Raw genomic sequence first — 27,536 nt, forward strand, 5'->3', positions numbered from 1 at the left:
CAGTTTTAATAAATAAATACAGAAAAATAAGTACAGGGCTGCAGAGAGACTACGGCCTACAATTCGAAAGCAGTAGACAACATAATACACCAGGGAGAGGCAGGCTGCAACTGTATAGGAATAATCACTACCATATATAATCTGTTCTTGGTACAAATGTTACGCTTACATTGCTGCTGAAATACGAGCAATAATTAGATTTCACGCTCTTTCTATAAGCGGGGACCATATGATGGGATCATCATAGGTTGGATACCCAATTCAGGCATTAAACTGCAGAAATGAATACATATACGCTGCTCTGCAGGCTACAGGGAGACTACATATATATGGTGTGTGTGTGTGTGTGTGTACACATATATATATCTATATATAATACAGTAGCTTATTCTACAGCTTTGGCCCTTGTCACTGTACAAAATGTATCTACATTTATCATCTCGACCTCAAATAAGACATGAGTGGATGTGAAAATACAGAACGTACGCATGGCAAAACAAATCCTCATGGAGTGACTCCTGCCAATATGCAACAGAATTCATATTACTAAATGAACAGTAAGAAGCTACCAGGTGCTGTACTGTATTGTGTGCAATCAGGGTAACGAGAGGAGAACAGCAGTGTCTTGCGAGAGCCAAGACACGACATGGAGGTATATGGTGATAAATAACAGTAACTGCATGCGCAGCAAGTCACACGGTTCTCATGATGATGAGCAACACACCTGCACTTCCCAAAAGCACACTGTAAAAACTCAACATCTTACCAAGAATAATTGTATTATTTCATCAAAACTTAACTGATTGCACTTCAAATATATATTTTTTTTCCTTAGTCCACTGACATTTTTTTTTTTTTTTTTAATTTTTAAACTTATGTCAAGTAAAAATGAGCTTAAATTTTTTTTTTACTTTTTTAGGTGAAGAGTTATTTTAAGTGCGATCGGATGAGTTTTGATAAGAAAGAACAAACCTTCTTGGTAACAGTTTGTGTTTCTGCAGCACACAAGCGATTCGGGCGTGTGATCAAAGGACGGAACATTAACAGGACAGAGAATGATACAATCATCTCAGTCTGAGGCATATTATAGCATATAGCATATATTAACATATTGTAACAGTCTCTGAGCGTATATGAAGAGGTTTGTAACCAGAGAAGCGGGTTGTGCAGACGGAAGAAGAAGAAACAAGTGCTTTTCTTTCTGTGAAGCCTTCTTCTCTTGTACAGTGTGCTTGCTACAGTCATTGTTTGGTTGGGAAGTCCTTCACAAAACAGCAGAGTGGGTGATGATGAACTCCACTGACGCCACCGTGCTGTCGACAAACTGGAACTTCAAATTGGGTTTTCTGCTGCACTTCCTGTAGCCACGCTCAGTCAGCTGGGAGTGTGTGTCATTTAGAGCACATGGCAACAGTTGTACTGAGCCAGAGGGAGGATCTTGGCCTTGTTGTTTGTTGGGATGTTGAAGGCCAACGCTTTCTCACACAGAGGCAGCTGGAAAAGGCGCTCACGCAGTTTGAGGCTGTGCCGTTTCCCCGTCGGCTCCGTCCTGGCGGCGGCTTCGTCCCAGGACCCCGTTGCGCTGCGGGATTGGGATCTGTCCGTCACAAAGTCGTCCCTCGCGCCCGTGTCTGTCCTCTGGTCCTTCTTCCCCCCGCGGCCTGTCTTTTGTTTCTTGGGTGTCACGCAGGCGGCGGGTTTGTTGAAGTTGTTGTTTGGTTCAGTCTCCGGGCCGGTGGGCTCCGTCCAGCCCTGGCAGCAGGGCACCCTCAAAGCGGCCTCCGCCTCGCACGAAGCGGGGGACTCGGGCGCACAACTAACGAGATTGTCTATGTGACCCAGTGGTTGGTATGAAATCACACATGCGCTGTGCGTGTGGTCAATCTCCACCTCCGCTCCTTCTTCCATCATCTCCTCCGGGATTCCTCGCTTTTCCTTCCTTTCCTCTTGGTCGTCTGCTCCTTCAAGCGCGACCTCAGTTTCCTTCTCTGGCTCAGTTACAGTCAACGACAACAAACCTTCACACTCTTTGGCCAGGTTGCTCTCCTCTTCTTCTTCTTCCTCCTCCTCCTCGCAGATCTGCAGGAGAGCTGGGAGATTCTTAGTTACGCGAGGTTCGTCGGCGGGCGGCGGGTGAAGCGAGTAGCCGAGGTTGACCTGCCGCGGCGCGGGCAAGGACTTCGCCTTGGCGGCCAGCAGGTCGCCGCACTCGACCATTCGAGAGAGCGGCGAAGTGGACGAGAGGGCCCCCGACAGCCAATGGGGAGGGGCCTCTGGGCTGAGCAGCACACTGTCCAGTCCCTGCAACCAGTGGTGAGCCTCAATCTGCTGCAGCGACGCTCGCAGTGACGGATCTCTCTGGAGCATCCTGGAGATCAGACTGAATAGGACAAGAGAATGATAGAACACACTGAAAATGGGAAACAACTGTCAGTCATTCATATGAAGTGCATTTTTTAATTTAATTGAAAATTACTACAGTTAGCTGTAAGAAATTTGAGTATTTTCCCAAGGTGGTCCAAATTATTATTATTATTTTTTATTGCCTTCCAGTAATCCCTCGATATATATGGTGGTTAATTTATTGCAGAGTCAGTGCATTGCAGATTTTTCTAAAAGTTTAGCGTAGTACAATTTCTTAGCTGCACATCATCTTACAGTATAGAGTCAGCTTTACCAGGTTAATTGATTCAAATGTGGCACCAATGATGCACAGAAACTCAACTGGGTTCTTGTTGTTTGCAGAAAAACAAACCTTAGTTAGTACTGGCACATTACCTGCTTAAAACACAAGCCACAGTCAGAGTTTTAGTCAATACATTCACAAATACCAATAGATAATGCACACACTCATAACAATATTGACAGGAACAAATGCAAGTAAAGAGCAATAGCTTGATTTTCTACAACTACAGTATTGGGGTTTAAAACGTCACCGCAATACATTCTGGGTACTCATGATGCTTTTTTTGCTGACTACATTGCCAGGACCGCGAGTGTGAGAAACGGTGCAAATGGTAAAGGCAGGAAATTGCCTGTTCACAGTATGTCCACATGGGCTGTTCACTCATTCAAATGAGGCCATGCCCAGTAGGCATGTGCTTGCGTTGTGTGCGTGTATAGCGATCTCAAGTGGACAATTAAAATACCTGCACCTCTCTCCAAAGTGCAGTTTCACAAATTGGCACTGAAATGCAGTTATCGAGTCATAATAAATCATTTGTCGCTACTTCGCAGATTTCCCTTCCGACAGGAACAAAACCCCCATGATGGATGAAGATTTGCTGTTTATATATAGTACAATCTGTTCATCTGCCATGAATGCAAAAATGTTATCACCATTTCTCATGGACCAGACACAAACTCATGAGGTCTGTTATGAATATCCCGAAGGTTGTACTGTTCTGTTCAAACGAGCCATCATGCGACCATGTGATCGCAGATCGCGTTGGATCGGATCAGATATGCCGCAGTGTTTGTGGTCAAACCACCAGCCGCTGGGCTGGCAACATTTATGCTTACACGACGGAAAAATAAATGAAAAGACACTTGCAAAGAACACATAATATTGTTATATGATGAGAAGGATGTAGGTTACATTTGCATTGCCCCCCAGGAGCAAAAGTTTCACAAAGAAATTATCATAAAAACACACCCACAAATGACAGTTATTAGACTGATTTTAGCACCATATATCTTTTTCACAGCCACTACTCTGTTTTCATTCCCATGTCTGAATGAGGACAATGTTTATATGCAATACTGGATTCTTATTTATTCATTAAACTAAGTGCTTTATTAATTTATGCAAGATCCATTTCTCTTTCTCAAGATTGGAATCCAAACATTCTTTGACTGGCACCAAGAGCACACGGGTCCCTAGAATTCTAAAGATAACAGAAGTCTGAAAGAACCAGAACAAAGGGTGGCAACCACATGTTTAAGTTGTCATTATTATTACATCAGCAACATATGGTGGCCGGGCCTGCACCCATGGGGCCCGGCCGGGCACAGCCCAAAAGGGTAACGTGGGTCCCCCTTCCCATGGGCTCACCACCATAGGGGTCGGGTGCAATGAGAGTTGGGCGGTGGCCGAAGGCGGTGACCTTGGCGATCCGATCCCCGGCTACAGAAGCTGACTCTAGGGATGTGAAATGTCACCTCTCTGGCAGGGAAGGGGCCCGAGCTGGTGTGTGAGGTCGAGAAGTTCCAACTAGATATAGTCGGACTCACCTCCACGCACAGCTTGGGCTCTGGTACCAGTCCCCTCAAGAGGGGTTGGACTCTCTTCCACTCTGGAGTTGCTCACAGTGAGAGGTGCTGAGCAGGTGTGGGTATACTTATTGCTCCCCGGCTCGGCGCCTGTACGTTGGGGTTCACCCCGGTGGACGAGAGGGAAGCCTCCCTCCGCCTTCAGGTGGGGTGACGGGTCCTGACTGTTATTTGTGCCTATGCACCAAACATCAGTTAAGAGTACCCACCCTTTTTGGAGTCCTTGGAGGGGGTGCTGGAGAGCGCTCCCGCTGGGGATTCCATCGTTCTGCTGGGGGACTTCAATGCTCACGTGGGCAATGACAGTGAGACCTGGAAGGGCGTGATTGGGAGGAACGGCCCCCCGATCAGAACCCGAGCGGTGTTCTGTTATTTGTGGTCGTGTTATCGGACTTGTGGCCGCATTTCTTGGACACTCGGGTAAAGAGAGGGGTGGAGCTGTCAACTGATCACCACCTGGTGGTGAGTTGGCTCCGATGGTGGGGGAAGATGCCGGTCCGACATGGCAGGCCCAAACGTATTGTGAGGGTCTGCTGGGAACGTCTGGCGGAATCCCCTGTCAGAAGGAGTTTCAACACCCACCTCCAGGAAAATTTTGCTCATGTTCCGGGGGAGGCGGGGGACATCAAGTCCGAGTGGACCATGTTGGGCGCCTCCATTGCTGAGGCGGCCAACCGGAGCTGTGGCCGTAAGGTGGTCGGTGCCTGTCGTGGTGGCAATCCCCGAACCCGTTGGTGGACACCAATGGTGAGGGATGCCCTCAAGCTGAAGAAGGAGTCCTATCGGGCCTTTTTGGCCTGTGGGACTCCTGAGGCAGCTGATGGGTACCGGCTGGCCAAGCGGAATGCAGCTTTGGTGGTCGCTGAAGCAAAAACTCAGGCATGGGAGGAGTTCGGTGAGGCCATGGAGAAAGACCTGTAGGGGGTGCTTCTGGAGTATGGGGTACCGAACCCTCTGATACGGGCTGACCGGAGTCAGAGTTTGGTCCGCATATCCGGCAGTAAGTCGGACTCGCATATCCGGCAGTAAGTCGGACTCGTTTCCGGTGAGGGTTGGACTCCGCCAAGGCTGCCCTTTGTCACAGATTCTGTTCATAACCTTTATGGACAGAATTTCTAGGCGCAGAGGGGGTCCGGTTTGGTGGCCTCAGTATTGCATCTCTGCTTTTTGCAGATGATGTGGTTCTGTTGGCTTCATCAAGCAGTGACCTCCAACTCTCATTGGAGCAGTTCGCAGCAGAGTGTGAAGCGGCTGGGATGAGAATCAGCACCTCCAAACCTGAGACCATGGTCCTCAGTCAGAAAAGGGTGGCGTGCCCTCTCCAGATCGGGGATGAGATCCTGCTCCAAGTGGAGGAGTTCAAGTATCTTGGGATCTTGTTCACGAGTGAGGGAAGAATGGAACGGGAGATCGACAGGCGGATCGGTGCAGCGTCTGCAGTGATGTGGACTTTGTATCGATCCGTTGAGGTAAAGAAGGAGCTAAGCCGCAAGGCGAAGCTCTCGATTTACCGGTCGATCTACATTCCTACCCTCACCTATGGTCACGAGCTGTGGGTCGTGACCGAAAGAACCAGATCCCGGATACAAGCGGCCGAAATGAGTTTCCTCCGCAGGGTGTCCGGGTTATCCCTTAGCGATAGGGTGAGAAGCTCGGTCAACCGGGAGGATCTCAGAGTAGAGCAGTTGCTCCTTCACATCGAGAGGAGCCAGATGAGGTGGCTGGGGCATCCGATTCGGGTGCCTCCCGGACGCCTCACTGGTGAGGTGTTCTGGGCACATCCCACGGGGAGCCCGGGGACGACCCAGGACACGCTGGAGAGACTACATCCTTCGGCTGGCCTGGGAACGCCTCGGGATCCCCCCGGAAGAGCTGGAAGGAGTGGCTGGGGAAAGGGAAGTCTGGGCGTCCCTGCTAAAGCTACTGCCCCCGCGACCCGACCTCGGATAAGCGGTAGAAGATTGATGGATGGACGTTACTGCATTTTAACATTAGTCATAAAGGTGGTATTTGGAGATCCAAGTATTTTTTGAGGTGGTACTTGGTGCAAGACTTTTGAGAACCACGAGACCAGATGTGATAAAAACGGGACGAGTCCATCCAATATCATGAAGTGTTTTTATACAGACTCTTTCAATTTCAGTGAGCTCTCAGCGTTATACTATTCTGAACACTTTTAGACCCAAATTCACCAGTAAGTCACAAATGAGTCAAGAATAACATTGATCGGATAAAACACGTTTCTGTTCACGGATGCAAGTACTGTAACTGACTATAGAGCAACATCAAACATCAGAGAGATTTTCAAAATTAATGGATAACAATAATTTAAATAGTTCTATTTAAGAACGTCTACATACTGGTGTAATGACAAATACAGAAAGAAAGAAAAACATTTGTGCAATCATCAGTGTTTTTAATTTAGGTTGACTTTTGCATAAACTTCACATTAAGAGGTGGTCTATAAATAAATTTTCGAAGCACTGTGTTTAGATAATTTTGTTTAGTTGGCTTATCTTTACTAGAGGAATCTTACAATAGGTCCAATTGACTCTTCCATCCATCCACTTTCTTCCCCGCTTATCGTCGCTGGGGTCACGGGTGAGCTGGAGCCTATCCCAGCAGACTTTGGGTGAGAGGCCAATCGCAGTTTCTAGACACCCATGAAACCATTTCCTTCATGTGTCCCAAAGAATGCTAAATTGCAGCTCAAATGTAAAAGACACAATGTCACTGACCAACGAAATCTTGCTGGCTAGTAAAGGCGAGTGACTGCTGAGTGTTTAATGAAGCTTGTCTGTGTGCAGCCCAAGTGAAGCACAAAAATTATTTGCTGAAACTAATGAGCTGCTTTTACGGTCACTGGCTATTTAACACAGGGTGACACATCTAGTCGAGCAAAATTTAGTAGGCCGTCAGTAATAAATGTAGTGCAGCGATGAGGATAAGATGGTGTTGCATTGAATGGGGTCGTTTTCCTTCGGCGGTGGCGAAAGAGGACAGTTGACCGAATGCGTTAACGTGACCGTCGTGCGTGTCTACTTACTCTCTGCAGTCACTTGAGACGTGGTCCGGGATGGAGTAACGACAATCCAGAATCATTACCAGAGTCTCACTGTCGTTGGCCTCCTGGAAGGGAGGAACCCCACACACTAACATATATAAGATCACCCCCAGAGACCAGATATCTGCGACACACAAAAGCAACAGGATAAATATACACGCAGTTAGACATAAAGCTTTGAATGCACCCTGAAATAAGAGGAAAGCGAATGTGACGTCTGTGTTGAAGCTTTTTGGTACTCTTGACTTCTGACCCTTACCCACAGACAAACAGGTACACATGCATGCTTCCTGGTGCTGACAGTGTATTTCCTCCTGTGGGCTCCCTCCCTTTCCTTCCTTCCACCGCCTCTCATTTTACACGCACACACGCGCGCACACGCACACACGCACGCACGCACACACACACACACACACCACAGCCAGACAAGAACACAGGGAGTGATTTATAGACACGCACGCACACACACGCATAGGAGCGTGCCTGTCGTGATGTTGCGCTATTTTGAGAATGATCTTTCTTTTGCTCTTTGTTTTCTGTCCCTCTTTAGCAAATAAGAGCTCACTGCACGTCAAGCCTGACAAAGCCCGAATTTCTTAACAAAACAGTCATACAACGTGACTTGTCATGACATTTCTCTTTCAAGGTTACTTTTGTTTCCACAAACAGTAAAATGCAGGAAGTGGTCAAGCATGTCCTTCCCTGTGCAAACGCTTCAGCTTATGAAAGGCTGAGAAAATTATGGTTAGACTTAGGGATGTTGGATACCACTTTTTTTCAGACCAATACCAGGATAAGTATTCCCTCGAGTACTCACCGATAGTGATACCAAGTACCCATATGACTAGTACTTTTGATACATAAAATTTAAATGTATAATTGAGACTCTGTTTCTTTCTGACGCACATGATGATTTGCCGATGTGCCAAACTGCCGCAGTGTAGCCTGGTCAGTAACTACTGACCAGGGGAACTTACTCTTTTTCGCATTGTAAGTATTGGTGGCTGGTATCGACAGCCTTCATGAGTACCCCATACTTTGAAATAAGGCCAGTATCGGCCTGATACCAATACCTGGTATCGCTACTCGTCCATCTCGAGTTAGATTTGATGATGCAGATCAGGCAGAAAACAGAGAGAATAGTTTTGTCCAATGTGGCAGAGAAAAAGAAACCAATAAATAAAGCGTGTCATTCAAGCATTTTGAAATATGTCAAAGAGAAGGCAAAATGTTGATGCTCTCTGTGGTTGACTGTCACAATATCAAAGTCTTCGTTCTTAGTGCATGTGCAGTAACAGGACAAAAGTGTTTTGCGAGCACTCTGTAGGCCGCAATTCTCAGAATCCATTCTTTTTTTTCTTGTCACACAAGTGTATGACATTAATCACTGTAAGACATCAATCAAATCAATAATACACCCTACCTTTGATTTTTTTTTTCTTTTTAAGTGACAACACTTAATAATAATAATTAGCTAGTCGGCGGGTGATACTCGCGGCATCTTTTGGAATATACACCAGCAAAACAGACAGTTAATCCTTGTACAATGGCTGAACTGAGATCCTGTGACTGCAGTACACTATTATAATGTATCCAACGTTTATAACCTTTGGAGCATTCAGATTTTGAGGTACCGCTGTATTTGGACAGGTGGCCATGTTCCTAATCGATTAACTGTGCTTAAATTCAAAAACTTGCGAGGTAGGTTAATTGAAGACTCTAAATTGTCCGTAGGTATGAATATGAATCGGAATGTTTTTGTGCCCTGCGTTTGGCTGTACCCCACTTCTTGGCGCAGCTCACCTACATCCCTAGTGAGTATAAGCGGCATAGAAAATGGATGTATGGATGGAAAAACAGAGCTAAAACAAGACATTCCTCCAAAATGTATGGGCGGTCAAAAAGAAAATTGGTGAGGGAAGTTGGCGAGACACTAGAGGTGCAACATTTTCCGCACTGTCAATTTGAAATCATGTCCTGTTTTTTTAAGAGGTTTTTTTTTTTTTGCTTTGTCCTCATGGTGGAAATTAGGAACATTTTCAAATAAAAGTGAAATTCATTCATACATTGTTAATGATACATTGATTTTGACTTTAATGTATCGATATAAAAATGGAAAACAGTGTGGTTCAATCATCCATGCACCTGCACACACAGCACTCCCGTTTGTAATAAACATACAGCCATTGTCCATCATTACAGTCCACACAACCGCTCTCAGTCATCTCCGCACAATGTACACAGTCATTCTCGTCTCTGTTTAGAGATCACTTATGCAACAGGGTTGAGAGCTGGGAAAAGTACAGTACTCCGTGGCCTAACTAGGAAATATCACATACTGTACATACGGTAGCCGCCATTAGTAGCCTGCTGAGCACTCAAGACTAGGAATAAACCGATATGACACTATTATTGAGATTTTCAATATTACTGATAGCTATCCACGCTCAAATTAGACTGGGTTTCAGCTTAATTATCCATCTTTAAAGAAACCATATGTTTATACTACAGTACTTAGAAATATTGCTTAATGCTGGAATTCAAGATGACAAAAATGACTCACTGTACTTCTGCCATGTTTTAGTACATTATAGCGACTTAATTATGGCCATTCAATAATTGAAAATAAAAATGACAGTACTTGCTAATAACTGGTGCATCATTGCAGCACGCAAAAACTATGAGTTGCCTCATACTACCCCATAGTGCAACTTGACAGTGAAAGACACTGGCTAATAAAAGCCCATGTCTTTCAAATTTCAAGCACGACTGTCTGAAGCAGACCTTCCATACTAAGTTGGAAACTCCGTAACTAGAGATAAACTGGATGACACTTAGCCCTAGGATCTAGAATAAAACCCCACGAACGAGACCAATTTGTTGGGATTTCTGGGGGCGGGGGGCATTTTTGTCATAATACAGACCGAATCAGACTGTGTGTTGGGTCGGACCTTGTTGATACAAACAGTGGAGCAGCGCACAGCATGATCTAAAAACAGACAAAAGGTTTCTTTATCTACAGTGTTCTAAAATGGATAATTTCCAGCGGTTTGTTTCTCATGTGTGATTCCCTGTTACATCGCACCCGAGAACAGAGAAACAAGTTATGTCACACTTGCTGAGATGACGCCAAAGCAATTTATGGGAAATGGTATCGGTTGGCCTTGGCAATTATACAACAGAAAGCAAATAAGGACGGAAATATGGAGCTGGGGTATTTTTTGCCAGTTGTCCCAGAAGAGCATGTGAGGTCACGAGTCGATGGCCAACGGGGCCCAATAAATTACATTTCTGTGGAATAGTATGCTGATAAATTAAGGGGAGCATTTAGGGGGAACTAACAGGTCCAGTCCAACCCCTAACAATTTTTTAATTGCTTCATCTTAATACTTTTTGTCTATTGAGTATAATAATAATAATATAGTCACATCTTGGATTCGAGTCATAAATTTTATGACTTGACAATTACGACTTGACAATATGCTAGAAGACCTTTAACTCACATTGGACTTGAACCCATTGACTTGAAAAGACTTGCTCCTTTGACCAACCACTGAATAACCAACACTTCATAGCTTTCTCCGAATGTGCAACTCACTGCTTTACTGTCGGAATACGTGATCAATGTCAACGTAATGCTAAGATCTGACTGATTATACATTAGGTTGACATGTTCCACTCCCTAATTGCTAATATGTAAATTACCTTTAAACAGTTCACGCCTAGTTTGGCATGCTCTGGTATAGGAATTGAGCAAGAGGTCATTCTTTCACACACTACCTTAAGTGATGGGTTCATAAAATAATATATAAATAAAAAAACAGTACAATGTAAAGCAACCTTAAATGTGACAGCTAAATAAAGGTATACTTTCCAAGAACCACTGTTTAGATACACAGAAGCGACACCACCATTTAACGTAACAAAGACGTTAATTATTACACACAAAAAAAAAAATAAAAAAATTCAGTTTCTCCCGGAATCATTCAAATTAAAAAAAATTCGGTTAACAGTTTTGATGCCGACACTCCGCCCATCCAGAAGAAGTGGCAAAAACCAACGCAGAAGAACCCGCACAAAGATGTGCTTGTGCCCAACGGCGGCGAACAAAAGTGTAACTTTTTTAAAAGGAATGACCAGTCGCCTCAGTGCAACACTTTGAATAAGATTATATTGTGCAAAGGAGGCTTTCACGATGTGTAGCGTCGGACGGGCTCCAAGCCTCAGCCTACGCGGTGCTTCAGTGAAGTCAACTCTCAGTCAACTGGGTGAGTGAAACAATAAAATTCGTCTATGCCAACACTGAGACAGCTAACAAGGTAAGCGATTGGGAGCACTTTTGCACTGATGGTTTTTAGGATGTATTTTAAGTCTTCAAACCAATGTAAGCACCGATCACAGAAAAAAAGCTTATCATTGAGCTATAACTTCACCGTAGCAACATTATATATGAATAATGAATTGGGACAAAATTCACATAAACGCTGTCTCACAGTATCACAAACACTCACCTTGTGCCTCATCCATGAAAATCGGGAAAGGAATTAGCGTTTTATAGCATTTGGTTCCATCTATTGAAAAAAAATATGTACATCACTGGTGCCATGTGAAGTTACTTTTCCTGTCAAAATGCTGAGTTCCAGTGCGTACCCTTCAAAATACAACGTTACAAGCTTAAAACAGGAAGTTAAAACTTGCACATATAAACCATTTGATGTGATGAAACAGTCCCAAATAACTATTTTAACAATGCTATATTTAACTTTTAGCTGAAACATTAATTAATGAATATTATGTCAATTCGGTTAGTTCCACACACGTTGCCTTTTAGTTCATAGGTTTGATACTGGATATAAAGAACCCCGAGTCAAATGTTAATTTAAGTCTATGCTGCGGGCTGCTACGAAAATGGATGTTCATAATTTGGACAACCTTTATTTAAGCCATGCAAACTTTTTGACCAAGCCCCCTAAAAGAATCAGAATCTAGAATTGTTTGGAACCGGAATCACTCAAATTCAAATGATGCTCAACCCTAGACCCAATGATCCTTGGAGCTAAGTTGTCTGGGGCTTTATTCCCCTGGCAGGGTCACCCATGGCAAACAGGTCCTAGGTGACGAATCAGACAAAGCACGGCTCAGAACCTTTATGATGCATAAACACATTGGAAAATGTTTTCCCTTGCCCGGACGCGGGTCACCGGGGCCCCAATCTGGAGCCATGCCTGGAGGTGGGGCTCAAAGGAGAGCGTCTGGTGACGTGGGTACCCCTTCCCATGGGCTCACCACCTGTTGGAGGGGCCATATGGGTCGGGTGCAGTGTGAGTTGGGCAGTGGACGAACGCAGGGACCTTGACGATCTGATCCCCGCTTACAGTAACTGGATCTAGGGACGAGGAACATAACCTCTCTGGCAGGGAAGGAGCACAAGCTGGTGGGTGATGTTGAGATGTTCCGACGAGATATAGTTGGGCTCGGCTCGACACACGGTTTGCGCTCCGGTACCAGTCCTCTCCGTGATCTTCAACTCTCACTGGAACGGTTCGCAGCAGAGTGTGAAGCGGTTGGGATGAAAATCAGCACCTTTAAATCTGAGACCATGGTGATGGAGATCCTGCCCCAAGTAGAGGAGTTCAAGTATCTGGGGTCTTGTTCACAAGTGAGGGAAGAATGGAACGGGAGATTAACAGGCAGATCAGTGCTGCGTCTGCAGTGATGCGGAATTTGTATCGGTCAGTTCTGGTGAAGAATGAGCTAAGCCGAAAGGCGAAGCTCTCAATTTACAGGTTGATCTACGTTCCTACCCTCACCTATGGTCATGAGCTGTGGGTCGTGACAGAAAGAACAAGATCCCGGATACACGCGGACAAAATGAGTATCCTCCGTAAGGTGTCTGGGCTCTCCCTTAGAGATAGGGTGAGAAGCTCCGTCATCCGGGAGGGGCTCAGAGTAGAGCCACTGCTCCTCCGTATTGAGAGGAGTCAGATGAGGTGGCTGATTAGAATGCCACCTGGACGCCTCCCTGGTGAGGTGCTCCGGGCACGTCCCATCTCTCACTGGAACGGAGGAGACACCGGCCACGCTGGAGAGACTACGTCTCCTAGCTGGCCTGGGAACGCCTAAGGATCCCCCCCCGGAAGAGCTCGATGAAGTGGCTGGGAAGAGGGAAGTCTTTGCTTCCTTGCTAAAGCTACTGCCCCCACGGCCCGTCCTCGGATAAGCGGAAGAAAATGAATGGATGGATCAAAATAATCGTGATTATTATTTTGGCCATAATCGTGCAGTTCGATGATGAGGTTTAGCTTGGAATCTTGGAAAAATATGCCCTGGCCTTATTATTTAACATTTATATAAAACAGTATTTTTCAGATTCACTGATCAAGGAAATATGTTCCAAGTCCCATTCCCATTTAATATTTTATGGTTGTGGATATAAATCATCTTCCTTACACCCAATCGTTGTCTTTAGTGCTTGTATTCATAACCTCAGTCTGCTCACGACGACCCAAAAAAAAAAAAAGGAAATAAAAAGTATGGCCTTGGATTTTATCAGGCCGATGGTGATTCCGATATTTTGCAGAAAAAATATTCTGACAACCAATTAATTCACCAATTCATTTATAAACTAAATAATTAATAAAATAACATTTTTGGGTCCTTGATGCTTACAACTTCAAAGATATGAATTATAATCCAAATTACAATTAAGTTGGGATGTTGTGTTAAACAAATAAAAACAGAATACAATGGTTTGCAAATCATGTTCGAGCTATATTTAATTGAATACATTACAAAGATAAGACATTTAATGTTCAAACTGATAAACTTTATTGTTTTTAGCAAATTATCATTAACTTGGAATTTTATAGCTGCAACACGTTCCAAAAAAGCTGGGACAGGTTGCAAAAGTCGTTCGAACTGCTCTAAGTGCTAGAGGACTCTGCATCTTTTTGCACAATTGTTTTTTGTCAATGTCTTTATGTCCCCAAAGTGTTCTGTAAATTGACTGTTTGTTGTACTAGAGCGGCTCCAACTACCGGAGACAAATTCCTTGTGTGTTTTGGACATACTTGGCAAATAAAGATGATTCTGATTCTGATTCTGATTCTGAAAAAGACTGAGAAAGTTGAGGAATGCTCATCAAAGACCTGTTGGAGCATCCCACAGGTGAACAGGCTAATTGGGAACAGGTGGGTGCCATGTCTGGGTATAAAAGGAGCTTCCCTGAATTGCTCAGTCATTCACAAGCAAAGATGGGGCGAGGTTCACCTCTTTGTGAACAAGTGCGTGAGAAAATAGTCGAACACTTTAAGGGCAATGTTCCCCAACGTACAATTGCAAGGATTTAGGGATTTCATCATCTACGTTCTATATCATCATCAAAAGGTTCAGAGAATCTGGAGAAATCACTGCATGTCAGCAGCAAGGCCGAAAACCAACATTGAATGCCCGTGACCTTCGATCCCTCAGGCGGCACTGCATCAAAAACCGCCATCAATGTGTAAAGGATATCACCACATGGGCTCAGGAACACTTCAGAAAACCCATGTCAGTAAATACAGTTCGGCGCTACATCCGTAAGTGCAACTTTAAACTCTACTATGCAAAAGAAAAGCCATTTATCAACAACATCCAGAAACTCCGCCGGCTTCTCTGGGCCCGAGCTCATCTAAGATGGACTGATGCAAAGTGGAAAAGTGTTCTGTGATCAGACGAGTCCAGATTTCAAATTGTTTTTGGAAATGGTGGACATTGTGTCCTCCGGGCCAAAGAGGAAAATAACCATCCGGACTGTTATGGATGCAAAGTTCAAAAGCCAGCATCTGTGATGGTATGGGCTGTGTTAGTGCCAATGGGATGGGTAACTTACACATCTGTGAAGGCACCATTAATGCTGAAAGATACATACAGGTTTTGGAGAAACATGCTCCCATCCAAGCAATGTCTTTTTCATGGATGCCCCTGCTTATTTCAGCAAGACAATACCAAATCACATTCGGCATGTGTTACAACAGCGTGGCTTCGTTGTAAAAGAGTGTGGGTACGCGACTGGCCTACCTGCAGTCCAGACCTGTCTCCCATTGAAAATGTGTGGCACAATATGACGGAGCCCTCGGACTGTTGCACAGCTGAAGCTGTACATCAAGCAAGAATGGGAAATAATTCCACCTGCAAAGCTTCAACAATTAGTGTCCTCAGTTCCAAAATGTTTATTGAATGTTGTTAAAAGTAAAGGTGATGTAACACAGTCGTAAACATGACCCTGTCCCAGCTTTTTTGGAATGTGTTTCAGCCATAAAATTCTAAGTTAATGATTATTTGCTAAAAACAACAAAGTTTATCAATTTGAAGATTAAATACAGTCTTTGTAGTGTATTCAATTAAATATAGGTTGAACATGATTTGCAAATCATTGTATTTTGTATGCTTTTCCCCCCCTCATTAATGTATATACAACACCCCATATTGACAGAAAAAAAACAAAATTGTTGACATTTTTGCAGATTTATTTAAAAAAAAAACTGAAATATCACACAGCCATAAGTATTCAGACCCTTTGATCAGTATTTAGTAGAAGCACCCTTTTGAGCTAATACAGGCTTTTTGGGAATGATGCAACGAGTTTTTCACACCTGGATTTGAAGATCATCTGCCATTCCTCCTTGAAGATCCTCTCCAGTTCTGCCAGGTTGAATGGTGAACGTTGGTGGGCAGCCATTTTCAGGTCTCTCCAGAGATGCTTAATTGGGTTTAAGTCAGGGCTCTGGCTTGGCCATTCAAGAACAGTCATGGAGTTGTTCTGAAGCCACTCCTTAGTTATTTTAGCTGTGTGCTTAGGGTCATTGTCTTGCTGGAAGGTGAACCTTCGGTCCAGTCTGAGGTCCTGAGCACTCTGGAGAAGGTTTTCGTCCAGGATATCCCTGTACTTGGCCAGATTCATCTTTCCTTCGATTGCAACCAATCGTCCTGTCCCTGCAGCTGCCACCACCATGCTTTACTGATGGAACTGTATTGGACAGGTGATGAGCAGTGCCTGGTTTTCTTCACACATACCGGTTAGAATTAAAGCCAAAAGGCTCTATCTTGGTCTCACCAGACCAGAGAATCCTATTTCTCACCATCTTGGAGTCCTTAAGGTGCTTTTATTTTTTCTTTTTTAGCAAACTCCATGCGGGCTTTCATGCGTCAGAGGGGCTTCCGTCGTGCCATAAAGCCCCAACTGGTGGAGGGCTGCAGTGATGGTGGACTTTCTCGAACTTTCTCCCATCTTCCGATTGCATCCCTGGAGCTCAGCCACAGTGATCTTTGGGTTATTCTTTACCTCTCTCACCAAGGCTCTTCTCCCCCTATTGCTCAGTTTGGCCGGACGGATTATGGAGGCCACTGTGCTCTTAGGAACCTTAAGTGCAGCAGAATTTCTTTGTAACCTTGGCCAGAACTGTGGATCTGAGCTCTTCAAGCAGTTCCTTTGACCTCATGATTCTCATGACATGATGCTCTGACATGCACTGTGAGCTGTAAGGTTCTATATAGACAGGTGTGTGGCTTTCCTAATCAAGTCCAATCAGTATAATCAAACACAGCTGAACTCCAATGAAGGTGTAGAACCATCTCAAGGACGATCAGAAGAAATGGACAGCACCAGAGTTAAATATGAGTGTCACAGCAAAGGGTCTGAATACTAATGGCTGTGTGATATAAAAACGGAATTTCAACAATTCCGTTTTTTCGTTTTTTTCTGTCAATATGGGGAACTGTGTCTACATTCATGCGGGGGGGGGAATAAAATAATTTACTGATTTTAGCAAATGCTGCAATGTAACAGCGTGAAACATTTAAGGGGGTCTGAATACTTTCCGTACCGACTGTAAGTTACGCATGATGCCCTTTAATGTTATATCACATTTCTTCTACACCGTTATTTTCACAGTCATGAAGTGATGCCTTACCACATACTGGAAGGCACGGGATGCAAAAAGCAGAAGGCACATTCTGCATCATATTTATCGATTTACCTGCTGTATATCTGCCATATAATCACTTTGAAATTGCAGATGTGGTTTGTAAAGGGGTTCTTGAGTTGTCAAAAAATTTTTTAAATCTTTCTCCTCTGACCATCTATCCATTTTCTACCGCTTATCCAAGGTCAGGTCACGGGGGCAGTAGCTTTACCAGGGAAACCCAGACTTCCCTCTCCATAGCCACTTCCTCCAGCTCTTCCGAGGGGATCCTAAGGCGTACCTGGGCAAGCCGAGAGACAGTATCTCCTCCTGTTGGGACGTGCCCGGAACATCTCACCAGGGAGGCGTCCTGGAGGCATCCTAAACAGATGGCCGAGCCACCTCATCTGGCTCCTCTCAATGCAGAGGAGCAGCGGCTCTACTCTGATCCCCTCCCGGATAACCGAGCTTCTCACCCCATCTCTAAGGAAGAGCCCGGCCACCCTGCGGAGGAAACTCATTTCAGCCCCTTGTATCCGGGATCTTGTTCTTTCGGTCACGACCCACAGCTCATGACCATAGGTGAGGGTAGGAACGTAGATCAACCTGTAAATTGAGAGCTTCGCCTTTCGGCTTAGCTCATTCTTCACCACAACGGACCGACACAAAGTCTGCATCACTGCAGACTCTGCACCGATCCGCTTGTCGATCTCCTGTTCCATTCTTCCCTCACCCGTGAACAAGAACCCAATATATTTGAACTCCTCCACTTGGGGAAGGATCTCATCCCTGGCCCGGAGAGGGCACTCCAACCTTTTCCGAATGAGGACCACGGCCTCAGATTTGGAGGTCCTGATTCTCATCCCAGCCGCTTCACACTCTGCTGCGAACCGCTCCAGTGAGAGTTAGAGATCACGGCCTGATGAAGCCAACAGAACCACATCATCTACAAAAGCAGAGATGCAATGCAGGACCCCCTATAAGCCTCGGTTGCGCTTAGAAATTCTGTCCATAAACGTTATGAACAGAATCGGTGACAAAGGGCAGCCTTGACGGAGTCCAACCCTCACTGGAAACGAGTCCGACTTACTGCCAGATATGCGGACCAAACTCTGACACCGGTCGTACAGGGATCGAACAGCCCGTATCAGGGGGTTCGGTACCCCGTACTCCCGAAGCACCCCACACAGGACTCCAAGAGGGACACGGTCGAACGCATTCTCCAAGTCCACAAAACACATGTAGACTGGTTGGACGAACTTCCATGCAGCCTCGAGGACCCCGCCAAGAGTGAAGAGCTGGTCCACTGTTCCACGGCCAGGACAAAAACCACACTGCTCCTCCTGAATCTGAGATTCAACTTCCCGACGGACCCTCCTCTCCAGCACCCCTGAATAGACCTTACCAGGGAGGCTGAGGAGTGTGATCCCCCTGTAGTTGGAACATACCCTCCGGTCCCCCTTCTTAAAAAGGGGGACCACCACCTCAGTCTGCCAATCCAGAGGCACTGTCCCCAATGTCCACGCGATGTTGCAGAGGCGTGTCAACCAGGACAGCCCTACAACATCCAGATCCTTGAGGAACTCCGGGCGAATCTCATCCACCCCCTTGGCCTTGCCACCATGGAGCTTTTTAACCACCTCGGTGACCTCAACCCCTGAGATAGGAGAGCCCGCCTCAGAGAACCCAGACTCTGCTCCCTCATGGGAAGGCGTGTCGGTGGAATTGAGGTGGTCTTCGAAGTATTCTCCCCAACGGCTCACAACGTCGCAAGTCCAATGACACGACCACAAAGTCGATTATCGAACTGTGACCTAGGGTGTCCTGGTGCCAAATGCCCATATGGACACCCTTGTGCTTGAAATGGTGTTTGTTATGGACAATCCGTGATGAGCACAGGAGTCCAATAAAAGAACACCACAAAGTGTTCTGATCTGGGGGGGGGGCGTTCCTTCCAATCACGCCGCTCCCAACACGCCCCTCCCACCTGGGGGTGGCGGGGCGGAGGCAATAAGTATACCCACACCTCCTCGACACCTCTCACCGTGTGCAACTCCAGAGTGGACGAGAGTCCAACCCCTCTCAAGAGGACTGTTCCCAGAGCCCAAGCCGTGTGTGGAGGCGAGCCAGTCTATATCTAGTCAGAACTTCTCGACCTCCCACACCAGCTCGGGCTCCTTCCCTGCCAGAGAGGTGACATTCCATGTCACTAGAGCCAGCTTCTGTAGCCAGGGATCGGATCACCAAGGTCCCTGCCTTTGGCCACCGCCCAGCTCACATTGCACCCGACCCCTATGGCCCCTCCCACAGGTGGTGAGCCCATGGGGAAGGGGGACCCACGTTACCCTTTTGGACTGTGCCCGGCCGTTCTCCATGGGTGCAGGCCAGGCCACCAGGCGTTTGCCATTGAGCCCCACCTCTAGGCGTGACTCCAGAGGGGGGGGAACGGTGACCGAGGTCCAATATTTGTACTAATCATAAAGCTTTGAGCGTGCTGTATTATATATTGTTTGTTTGAATGTCATTATCTTTATCCTATACTGTAATGTGTTAATGAGTAAATATAAATAAACAAATAAATGCATACAAAAATAAATAAATGAATGAATAAATAAGGAGCTCAGAGTAGAGCCGCTGCTCCTCCACATTGAGTGAAGCCAGATGAGGTGGCTCGGGCATCTGATTAGGATGCTTCCTGGACGCCTCCCTGGTGAGGTGTTCTGGGCACGTCCCACACGAAGGAGACCCCAGGGACGACCCAAGACACGCTGGAGACTATGTCTCCCGGCTGGGCATCCCTGCTGGAGCTGCTGCCCCCGTGACTCTACCTTGGATAAGCGAAAGAAAATGGATGGATGGATAAATAAATACATTTGAAAAGGGCTCAGTTCGGCTGATTAATCGGTTGGGGCCCTAATAAAAAGCAGAGGCACCAAGTAAAGCACATCCTTTTTAGACTACATTTAATCTGTACCGAAACCAAAGTAATGGGAAAATATTATGTAACCGGAAGCTATGTTTATCTTTGTCAACAACAGAAGGCCCTGAGGACTAGCCTGTGTTTGTTATTCATCATAATCATCATCATCATCTTTTCGATTGAGCTTATTTGCAGGGACAGAGATGGCTGGAGTCCAAGGTAGGGCACACCTTGGACTCCAGCCATCATGTCAATCACAAGACTGACAAAGAGACAGAAAACCATTCCCAATCACGTTTACAAACTGGAACCTTCTTGCTGTGTGACAACAGTGCTAACTACTAAGCCCTCTGCCATTACAAGCACACGTGATATTTAAAGAGAACACACATGACAAGACTTCATTCAGCACTGACGGTAATGCTTTGAATTAAACACTAGACCTTTTAATGTCTGTACAGATCACTTTAATCATCTCAGAGGATATCACTGATAGACCTTTCATGTAGCTTGAGATTAGCATTAGAGTGTGTGTGTGTGCGTGTGTGTGCATACGACACATTTCTATAAAAGTGATGGCCTAGTCACCATAACAACCAAGTCATGTTAGAGTAGAACGGAAATAAGAAAAGAGGGAAAAAAAGCTCTTGCACAAATATGTATGCATGTTCTTCATTTATCCACATTTTAGAGCCACCACCTAGGTTTATACATAACACTATATATATATATATTATATATATTTATTCTGTGGCTAGTTTTTATTTGATTTCTCAGCACACACTATAGCGTTTGATGGGGGGATAATCTTGACAAAACTGACGTTGGGTTTTTACATTGCAGATCCAAATGCCCAATTCTGTTGTAATATCTATATAGTTTTTTTCTGACCTTCTATTTAAATACAGTATCAGACCTGCTAACCTATAGAAATTCACTTCCAGAACAATTTGTCAAAATTTCCATATTTGCAAAATTTAGTCAAGAACATTACCGCGGGACAGTTACTGCGGTAAATATAATACAAATGCATAATAATAATAATTTTTAACCTGACCCCGTACTCAGATGACATCTCCAGTGACGAATTAATTCGTTCAGAGGGCGTCTTGTAAAGTCGTGAATTATTTTACATTTATATCTCCAGACACGTATTAATTGGCCTGTTATTTTGTTGTTCAAAATTGATTACTCTCGATGTGACAAGTGTACTGCATCACCCAATCACTTATTTAGGTGTTTTTCTACTTCATGAAACGACAGCTCAGCAATTAGTATCATGTTCTTCTGTATTTCCTATCCCCTGCTCTCGCTTCGTTGTAATGTAAAAGATACAAAGAAGCGAAGTTCAGCTTATTCGCTACCATGGAAGCAATGATTTGTGAGTTACAATGCGATGCAATAAAACAGTGTGCCCCTGAGCGTTTTTTTTCCCCCCTCTATTTTTGTCATGGTGTCAGATGCTGGATTTTTTTTCTGCCCCGATATCCGGAACAATCAGTGTTATGGCCGTAACGAGTCAGTATTCGGTGATTAACAAAATACGATCGTTACGTAACATTTGCAACTCTCCACTAAACACTACACACAGATCGCAGTTCATCGAGCACTATTGGTTTCACTACGCACTGTATGCTTTTCTTTTTGTGACTCAGTATGACAGTATGCCAAAAGGAGCAGCCCTCAACAACGGATATCAAAGATGACATGAGAAAAGAACAATTTACACAGGAAGTTACATGACGGTGGGGTGTCAAACTCATTTCTGTTGCGGGCCATATCCTAGTTATGGTTTCCCTCGGAGGGCCGTTATGACTGTGAACCCATATAAAAGTACAGTTTGACAAAAAAAAATTAATAACTAGTTTTCAAATCAAAAGCAAGTGATAAGTTGTTTAACTATTCAGTTAACTATACAATTTGCCATTTTAGCAAAAAACATTAAGTCGAAGCACATGATATGCTTACGCGGGCCACATAAAATGATGTGGCAGGCTGGATCTGGCCCCACACACATTCAAAGCAGTCAGACTTCAGCTGTGTACCAATAGTAGTTCAGTCCAGCGTTGTTATCAAAGTTTAAAGTATCAAAGAGTGTTTGTTTTCACTAAGGCTGTCCCGATCAAACTTATTCACTTCCGATCCGATATCAAAAATGCAGCCTTGAGTTTTGGTCGATACCGATATCGGTCTGATCCGATATCAGCAATAATCACACAAACTTTAGTTATTTTGTTGTTTGGAATGTTAGAAAAGGCTTGATCAAGTGAGATTACTCAAACGGAGAACAATAATCAGCAACAGTAGGTATGACAAAAACTGACCCATTTATTTTGTGTTTGACCTTACATGTTTCAATGGGTCTTCAAATGGATGTAGGACATCTTAGCAATAATCAGCATCTTCCTATATGTAGCAGACATACTGCGGTTCTGTCTCTCAGTCAATGTATATGTTGCAATGTACATTCATTCCATCCATCTATCCATTTTCTACCCTGGTGGAAGTAGGAGAACAGATGAAACTAAGCCTGTCACGATAATTACTAAATCAAATTATCGTTCGATAAATAAAATGGCCGCAATAATTTTTTCAGACTCCATAAATTGTCATTGTTGCGGTGAGCCAGCGTGCGGATCACACGGTGAGCGAGTTGGACAGCTGTAGCATTAGCGTAGTGGGTACATGGAACGCCGGCAGACCAGTGCACTCTTGCCGAGCTCCAACTCCGTCGGGAGCCGGCATATTTACACTGTGCGTAAACAATGACGTTACCGTACATTTACGTGAAGACAAAGCATGCGCAAACAGAGCTTTTCCCAGCTCTATTCAGAATGACGGCATCCAGGGTGAAAATTTACTTCTGATCAGTTTGGCAAAAGGAATATTCTGTGAAACCGACCTGTTTATTGCGATTGAGGTGTTTATACAGAGCATTTTAATTTGGTTTCGGCTTCTAAACCAATTATAATTGGAATAGAAGGCTCCATGTAAACCAGGCTTGTCTTGCAGCTGTTTATTCTTTATTTCAGATTCAGGGGGATCCATATCACTGAGTAAAGATAAACAATTTAATAGAGAAACAAAAAAAGGAAATTATTATAAACAACAACAATACTGATTTAAGAGCATAAAATAAAATAAGAAAATAAGGGTGGGCCTTACTTTTCATGATTTCAGAGGGATTATTTTTCGTGACAGTTTTGGGGCCAATAGCCATCCATTTTATGAACCGCTGATCCTCACGTGGGTCAAGGGCGTGCTGTAGCCTATCCCAGCCGACTGGGCGAGAGATGGGGTACACCCTGATATGATCGCCAACCAATCGCAGAGCACATAGAACGAAACAACTATTCACACTCACACCTACGGGCAATTTAGCGTCTTCAAGTAACCCTACCATGCATGTTTTTGGGACGTGGTAGGAAACCGGAGTACCCAGGAAAAACCCACACAGGCACGAGGAGAACATGCAAACTCCACACAGGCAAAGGCGGACCTGAACCCGGGTCCTCAGAACTGTGAGGAAGACGTGATAACCAGTTGACCACCGTGCCGCTGGGGACAATACATTATCTTAAAAAACAAAAAAAAAGTATTGTGAAAGGCCTAGAAGGAACCTACACAAGCACAGGGAGAACGTACACATTACACACAAGTAAGGCCCAACGGACAGATTGGAACCCCGACTGTTCTTAAATCACTTGGACATCCATTTCTTGTCAACGAAAAGTGAGACGAGTACACACAAAATGTTCCCACAAGATGAGAAATACAGAGAAGGCACACACTTACACTTGCTGCAGTGTTTGGCTCCACTGCAGAACGTGCCCAGTTGGCTGGCTTGCTGAGACTGACCCAGATACACACGCTAATCCTTTGCAGACACACACATACTCGCAACGTACATGTTACACACAACCACATAAGCAGATGAATGTGAAAGGACAAATAGTACGAGAACTCCCGATTTAGGACATGAGCCATTGAGAAGGAACATAGACGGAGGGTCAGAAGGGCTCTTTTACAAAGACAGACACAGAGAGGAGGTGTGATGTTATTAGGAAAAGAATGAAACTGGAACCCATTGTGATTCTTGACCAACACATCAAAGAATTGTCCACTATTCTCCATTATCTCTCTCAGATGTCGCACTCTTCTGCTTTACTACATTCAGACATTGGTGCAGAAATTCTTCTTAGTGCTCAGGCAGGCTCAGTGATTTTTTCCGTGCGTTGTCAAAAAAATGGGTGAGGTTGAGATTAAGGTTTTTGATATACTTCAGTCAAACTATTGAAAGGACCAAGAATTACAGCACACTTACACTTGTCAAACACCGGTTCACATGTCACCGTTTACTGGGGTGATTCTGTGATTCAGTAGCAAAGCTAAGACATGGAACAAAGGAGTATTGCAATACGTCTCCCGAAGTCTCCAAAACAGTTGTCCCTCGTTAAATCGCGGTTCACTTTTTGCGGGTTCAGTGCATTGCGGATTATTTTAAAAAAATTTTAATAGTACTTCTATCACAGATTATTCGGTATATCACCAGATTTTACGGTGATTACTTTTCCACACAGACTGTTACTACTAACTCAAGTAGCGATAATTGCAAGCCAGTAGGAAAGATTGCTTTAAAGATAGAGCATGTCCAAAGTTTGGGAAAGTACAACATGCTGAAGTTACACAACTGTATGTCTGGGGTAAAGTAAACATTGTTAGCTAATTGAATTAATTTTACCACCCCGCTAGTTATAATGAATTGTAATCCATAACAAGTGGTTTGGATAGAGGGAGAGTAGAAACAGCTGTTGGTGATCTTGTAATCACTTTATTGAACAAACCCTAACAAAATACAGTAAAGACAAGCATATTCTTAGACGACCTGTTGACGACGGCTTCAATTGACGCCATCATTCTGCACACAAAGTGGCTAAAGCTAGTAAACAACCAGCCATCTGTACGTCCTCATACGTTCACTTCCAAGTCGCTCAAAAAGCCAGACCCGCCTTTTAAAGGCAGGTACACGTTGAACGTCACAGTAACTGTGGTGTAGAATGTGAGGATGTGATGAGTGTATGCATGAAGCTTTAATATATATTCAAATAATACAATAAATACTTGGTCGCTATTTCTCGGATTTTGTCTGTTGCGGGGGTGGTCTGAAACGTCCCCCATACGATAAACGATTAGTGTACCACAAAAGGTCTAGTGTATTTATACATAATAAGACTTTTAAAAGAGTCTTACCCACAGCTGGTGCATCATACTCTTCTCCCAGCAGAATCTCAGGTGCGGAATATGCCAGGGATCCACAGCTGGTGGCCAACATTGTCCCAGGTTTGAATAAGTTACTGAAGCCAAAGTCTGTCAGTTTCACTGCCCCCTGTTGTGGAAAGAACACCACATTCTCTGGCTTCAGGTCTCGGTGCACCACGTGAAGCTCATGGCAGTACGCCACGGCACGCACAATCTGGGCAAAATGGCGTTTGGCGGTGCCCTCAGCAACGCCAGTCTCATGGCGAAGGATGTAGTCGTACAGGTCGCCCCCTTCTGCCAGCTCCATGACCAGGTAAAGGGTGGTGGGTGTGTCGATGACCTCATAAAGGCGGACCACGTTGGGATGCTGCACTCGCCTCATACATCTGAAAAGAGTAGAAATAAATAATGCATTGTCTAACATCCAAATGTTACATAAAGATGCTTTGGGTCATGAAACTCTTACATAACAGAAATCTGTTGACCGTCTGTAATTCAAAGAACTCTATACCTGACTTCCTGTAAGAGGTGGCTTGTTGCCATGACATCAAGTTTGGTCTTGTCAATCATTTTGATAGCAACCAGCTGCCCAGTGTTGACATGGCGAGCCAGCTTGACCACCGCATAGTGGCCCCTTCCCAAGGTCCGACCCACATGGTACAGTCCGCTGAGATTCAAGCGGTCCGATTTGAGGTGCTCGTCTTGGGCCGGGATGTTCTCTCCGCACTCCATGTTGACATCAAAAAGGTTTTTAAAATGTATGGAAGTTGGAAGAACAGGGGTTTGCTAAAAATCCTTACTGCATGTGGGTTGCCTAGCAGTGCAAAGAATAAAATAAAATAAAAAAACAATAAGATGAGAAACACATTTTCTTATGTTATATATTTTGCATCAAGCAGCAGTATATTTACTGCCCTGGGCCAGTCAATCAAATACATCTTCAAAATTTGGTGACGATCTGAAAGAATTAAAAAAAGAGGTCGTCGTTGTCGAGGTTTTTATTTTTTATAATCATGTAGACTGTGTGTTGTCTGTGTGACTTAGTCAGTCGTTTAGAGGCAAAGCACATCAGACATTAAAAACATACTGTCATTTTGTGGTTAATGCCCCAACATGTTTTGTCATTATGGGAAAACAAAACACTGAGAGGCTGCCACTACCTAATCCTAACATACACCAGATGAAACAAAATGGCCCACTGAACACAATTGAAATAAGAGTGGAAATAAAGTACAGTAGTAAACATGTCTCGCTAGAAATGCCAACATTTCCCATTGTCTCGTGTGGAACGAGCAAACGGCGTTGTGCTTTCTTAAATTTCACTCACCCTGCACAAATGGCACGCCTGATCGATATCGTAATAGGAAACCTTAATGCATTGCCCGAGCGTTTGGTCTCATGTCCGCTCTGCAAACAATGTCCGAATGTGCCATTCGCGCGGATGACGTCATCGTGCGATCTTTCCCGAGGGTAACAAGTCCGTCTGACATCAGCGTCTGTCATGCTTCTGTTACCGCTGTTTCCTTTCGCACGCGAACGTCTCCTCGTCGCCACCCGCCGCCGGCGTCGCTCTGGCTAAAATGCAAGGCCTCGTCGTGTTAATAGGCGCAGTATTAACCGTGTCCTCGGCCAGCTGTTCTCACTCGGCCGGCCCCGCAACTGCGGTCCCGACTTTTTGGACACATCCGCCATAACGAACGAACGAACGCGGTACTAGCAAAGGACGCCCGCCGCGGCGGAAATGACAGTAACGACGCCGCGCGACTTACCGTCGTCGGCGCTAACATCCCGCGAGCCTCAACCCGCGGGGGTCCAACTCGCTGCCGCACGCCGAACTTAAAAAAGGAACCACGACGACCCCTCCGCTGCCTTCACTCAGCTCCATGTTGTCTCCGCGTGCACACTCCCCCGCTCACCTCCTCACTGGGCTGGGGAGCCAATGAGAGGGCGGCAGTGTTTTTTTTTTTCTTTCACTTGTAACCGACTCGTATGCGATAAAACCAGGCACGTGCACGCAATGTGTTCAAGCACCAAAGAAGTGCAAATAGGGGCTGCGGGGGTGGGGGGGTGGGGCTGGAGG

General features: G+C 44.9%; 1 protein-coding gene across 1 annotated transcript; it reads right to left on the reverse strand.

Moving 5' to 3' along the window:
• Positions 1-831: 831 nt before the first annotated feature.
• Positions 832-27,372, reverse strand: snrkb (SNF related kinase b). Its single transcript, XM_061677343.1, has 5 exons — positions 27,226-27,372; positions 25,968-26,270; positions 25,448-25,842; positions 7,319-7,460; positions 832-2,380 (listed from the first exon to the last, which is right to left on the reverse strand). The coding sequence occupies exons 2-5, from the start codon at positions 26,186-26,188 to the stop codon at positions 1,396-1,398; spliced, it is 1,743 nt and encodes a 580-aa protein (XP_061533327.1). The 5' UTR covers positions 26,189-26,270; positions 27,226-27,372; the 3' UTR covers positions 832-1,395.
• Positions 27,373-27,536: the final 164 nt, after the last annotated feature.

This window comes from Phycodurus eques, chromosome 5 (genome assembly GCF_024500275.1).
Source record: "Phycodurus eques isolate BA_2022a chromosome 5, UOR_Pequ_1.1, whole genome shotgun sequence".
Classification (NCBI taxonomy): domain Eukaryota; kingdom Metazoa; phylum Chordata; class Actinopteri; order Syngnathiformes; family Syngnathidae; genus Phycodurus; species Phycodurus eques.

Bases quoted from the DNA above. Each gene is read 5' to 3' on its own strand.
- snrkb (XM_061677343.1), bottom strand. From the start codon at position 26,188: ATGGAGTGCGGAGAGAACATCCCGGCCCAAGACGAGCACCTCAAATCG. The intron at 7,461-25,447 runs GTAAGACTCTTT...TGTGTGTCGCAG, and splicing joins GTATGATGCACCAGCTGTGG to ATATCTGGTCTCTGGGGGTG. The intron at 2,381-7,318 runs GTAAGTAGACAC...TGTCCTATTCAG, and splicing joins GTCTCAAGTGACTGCAGAGA to TCTGATCTCCAGGATGCTCC.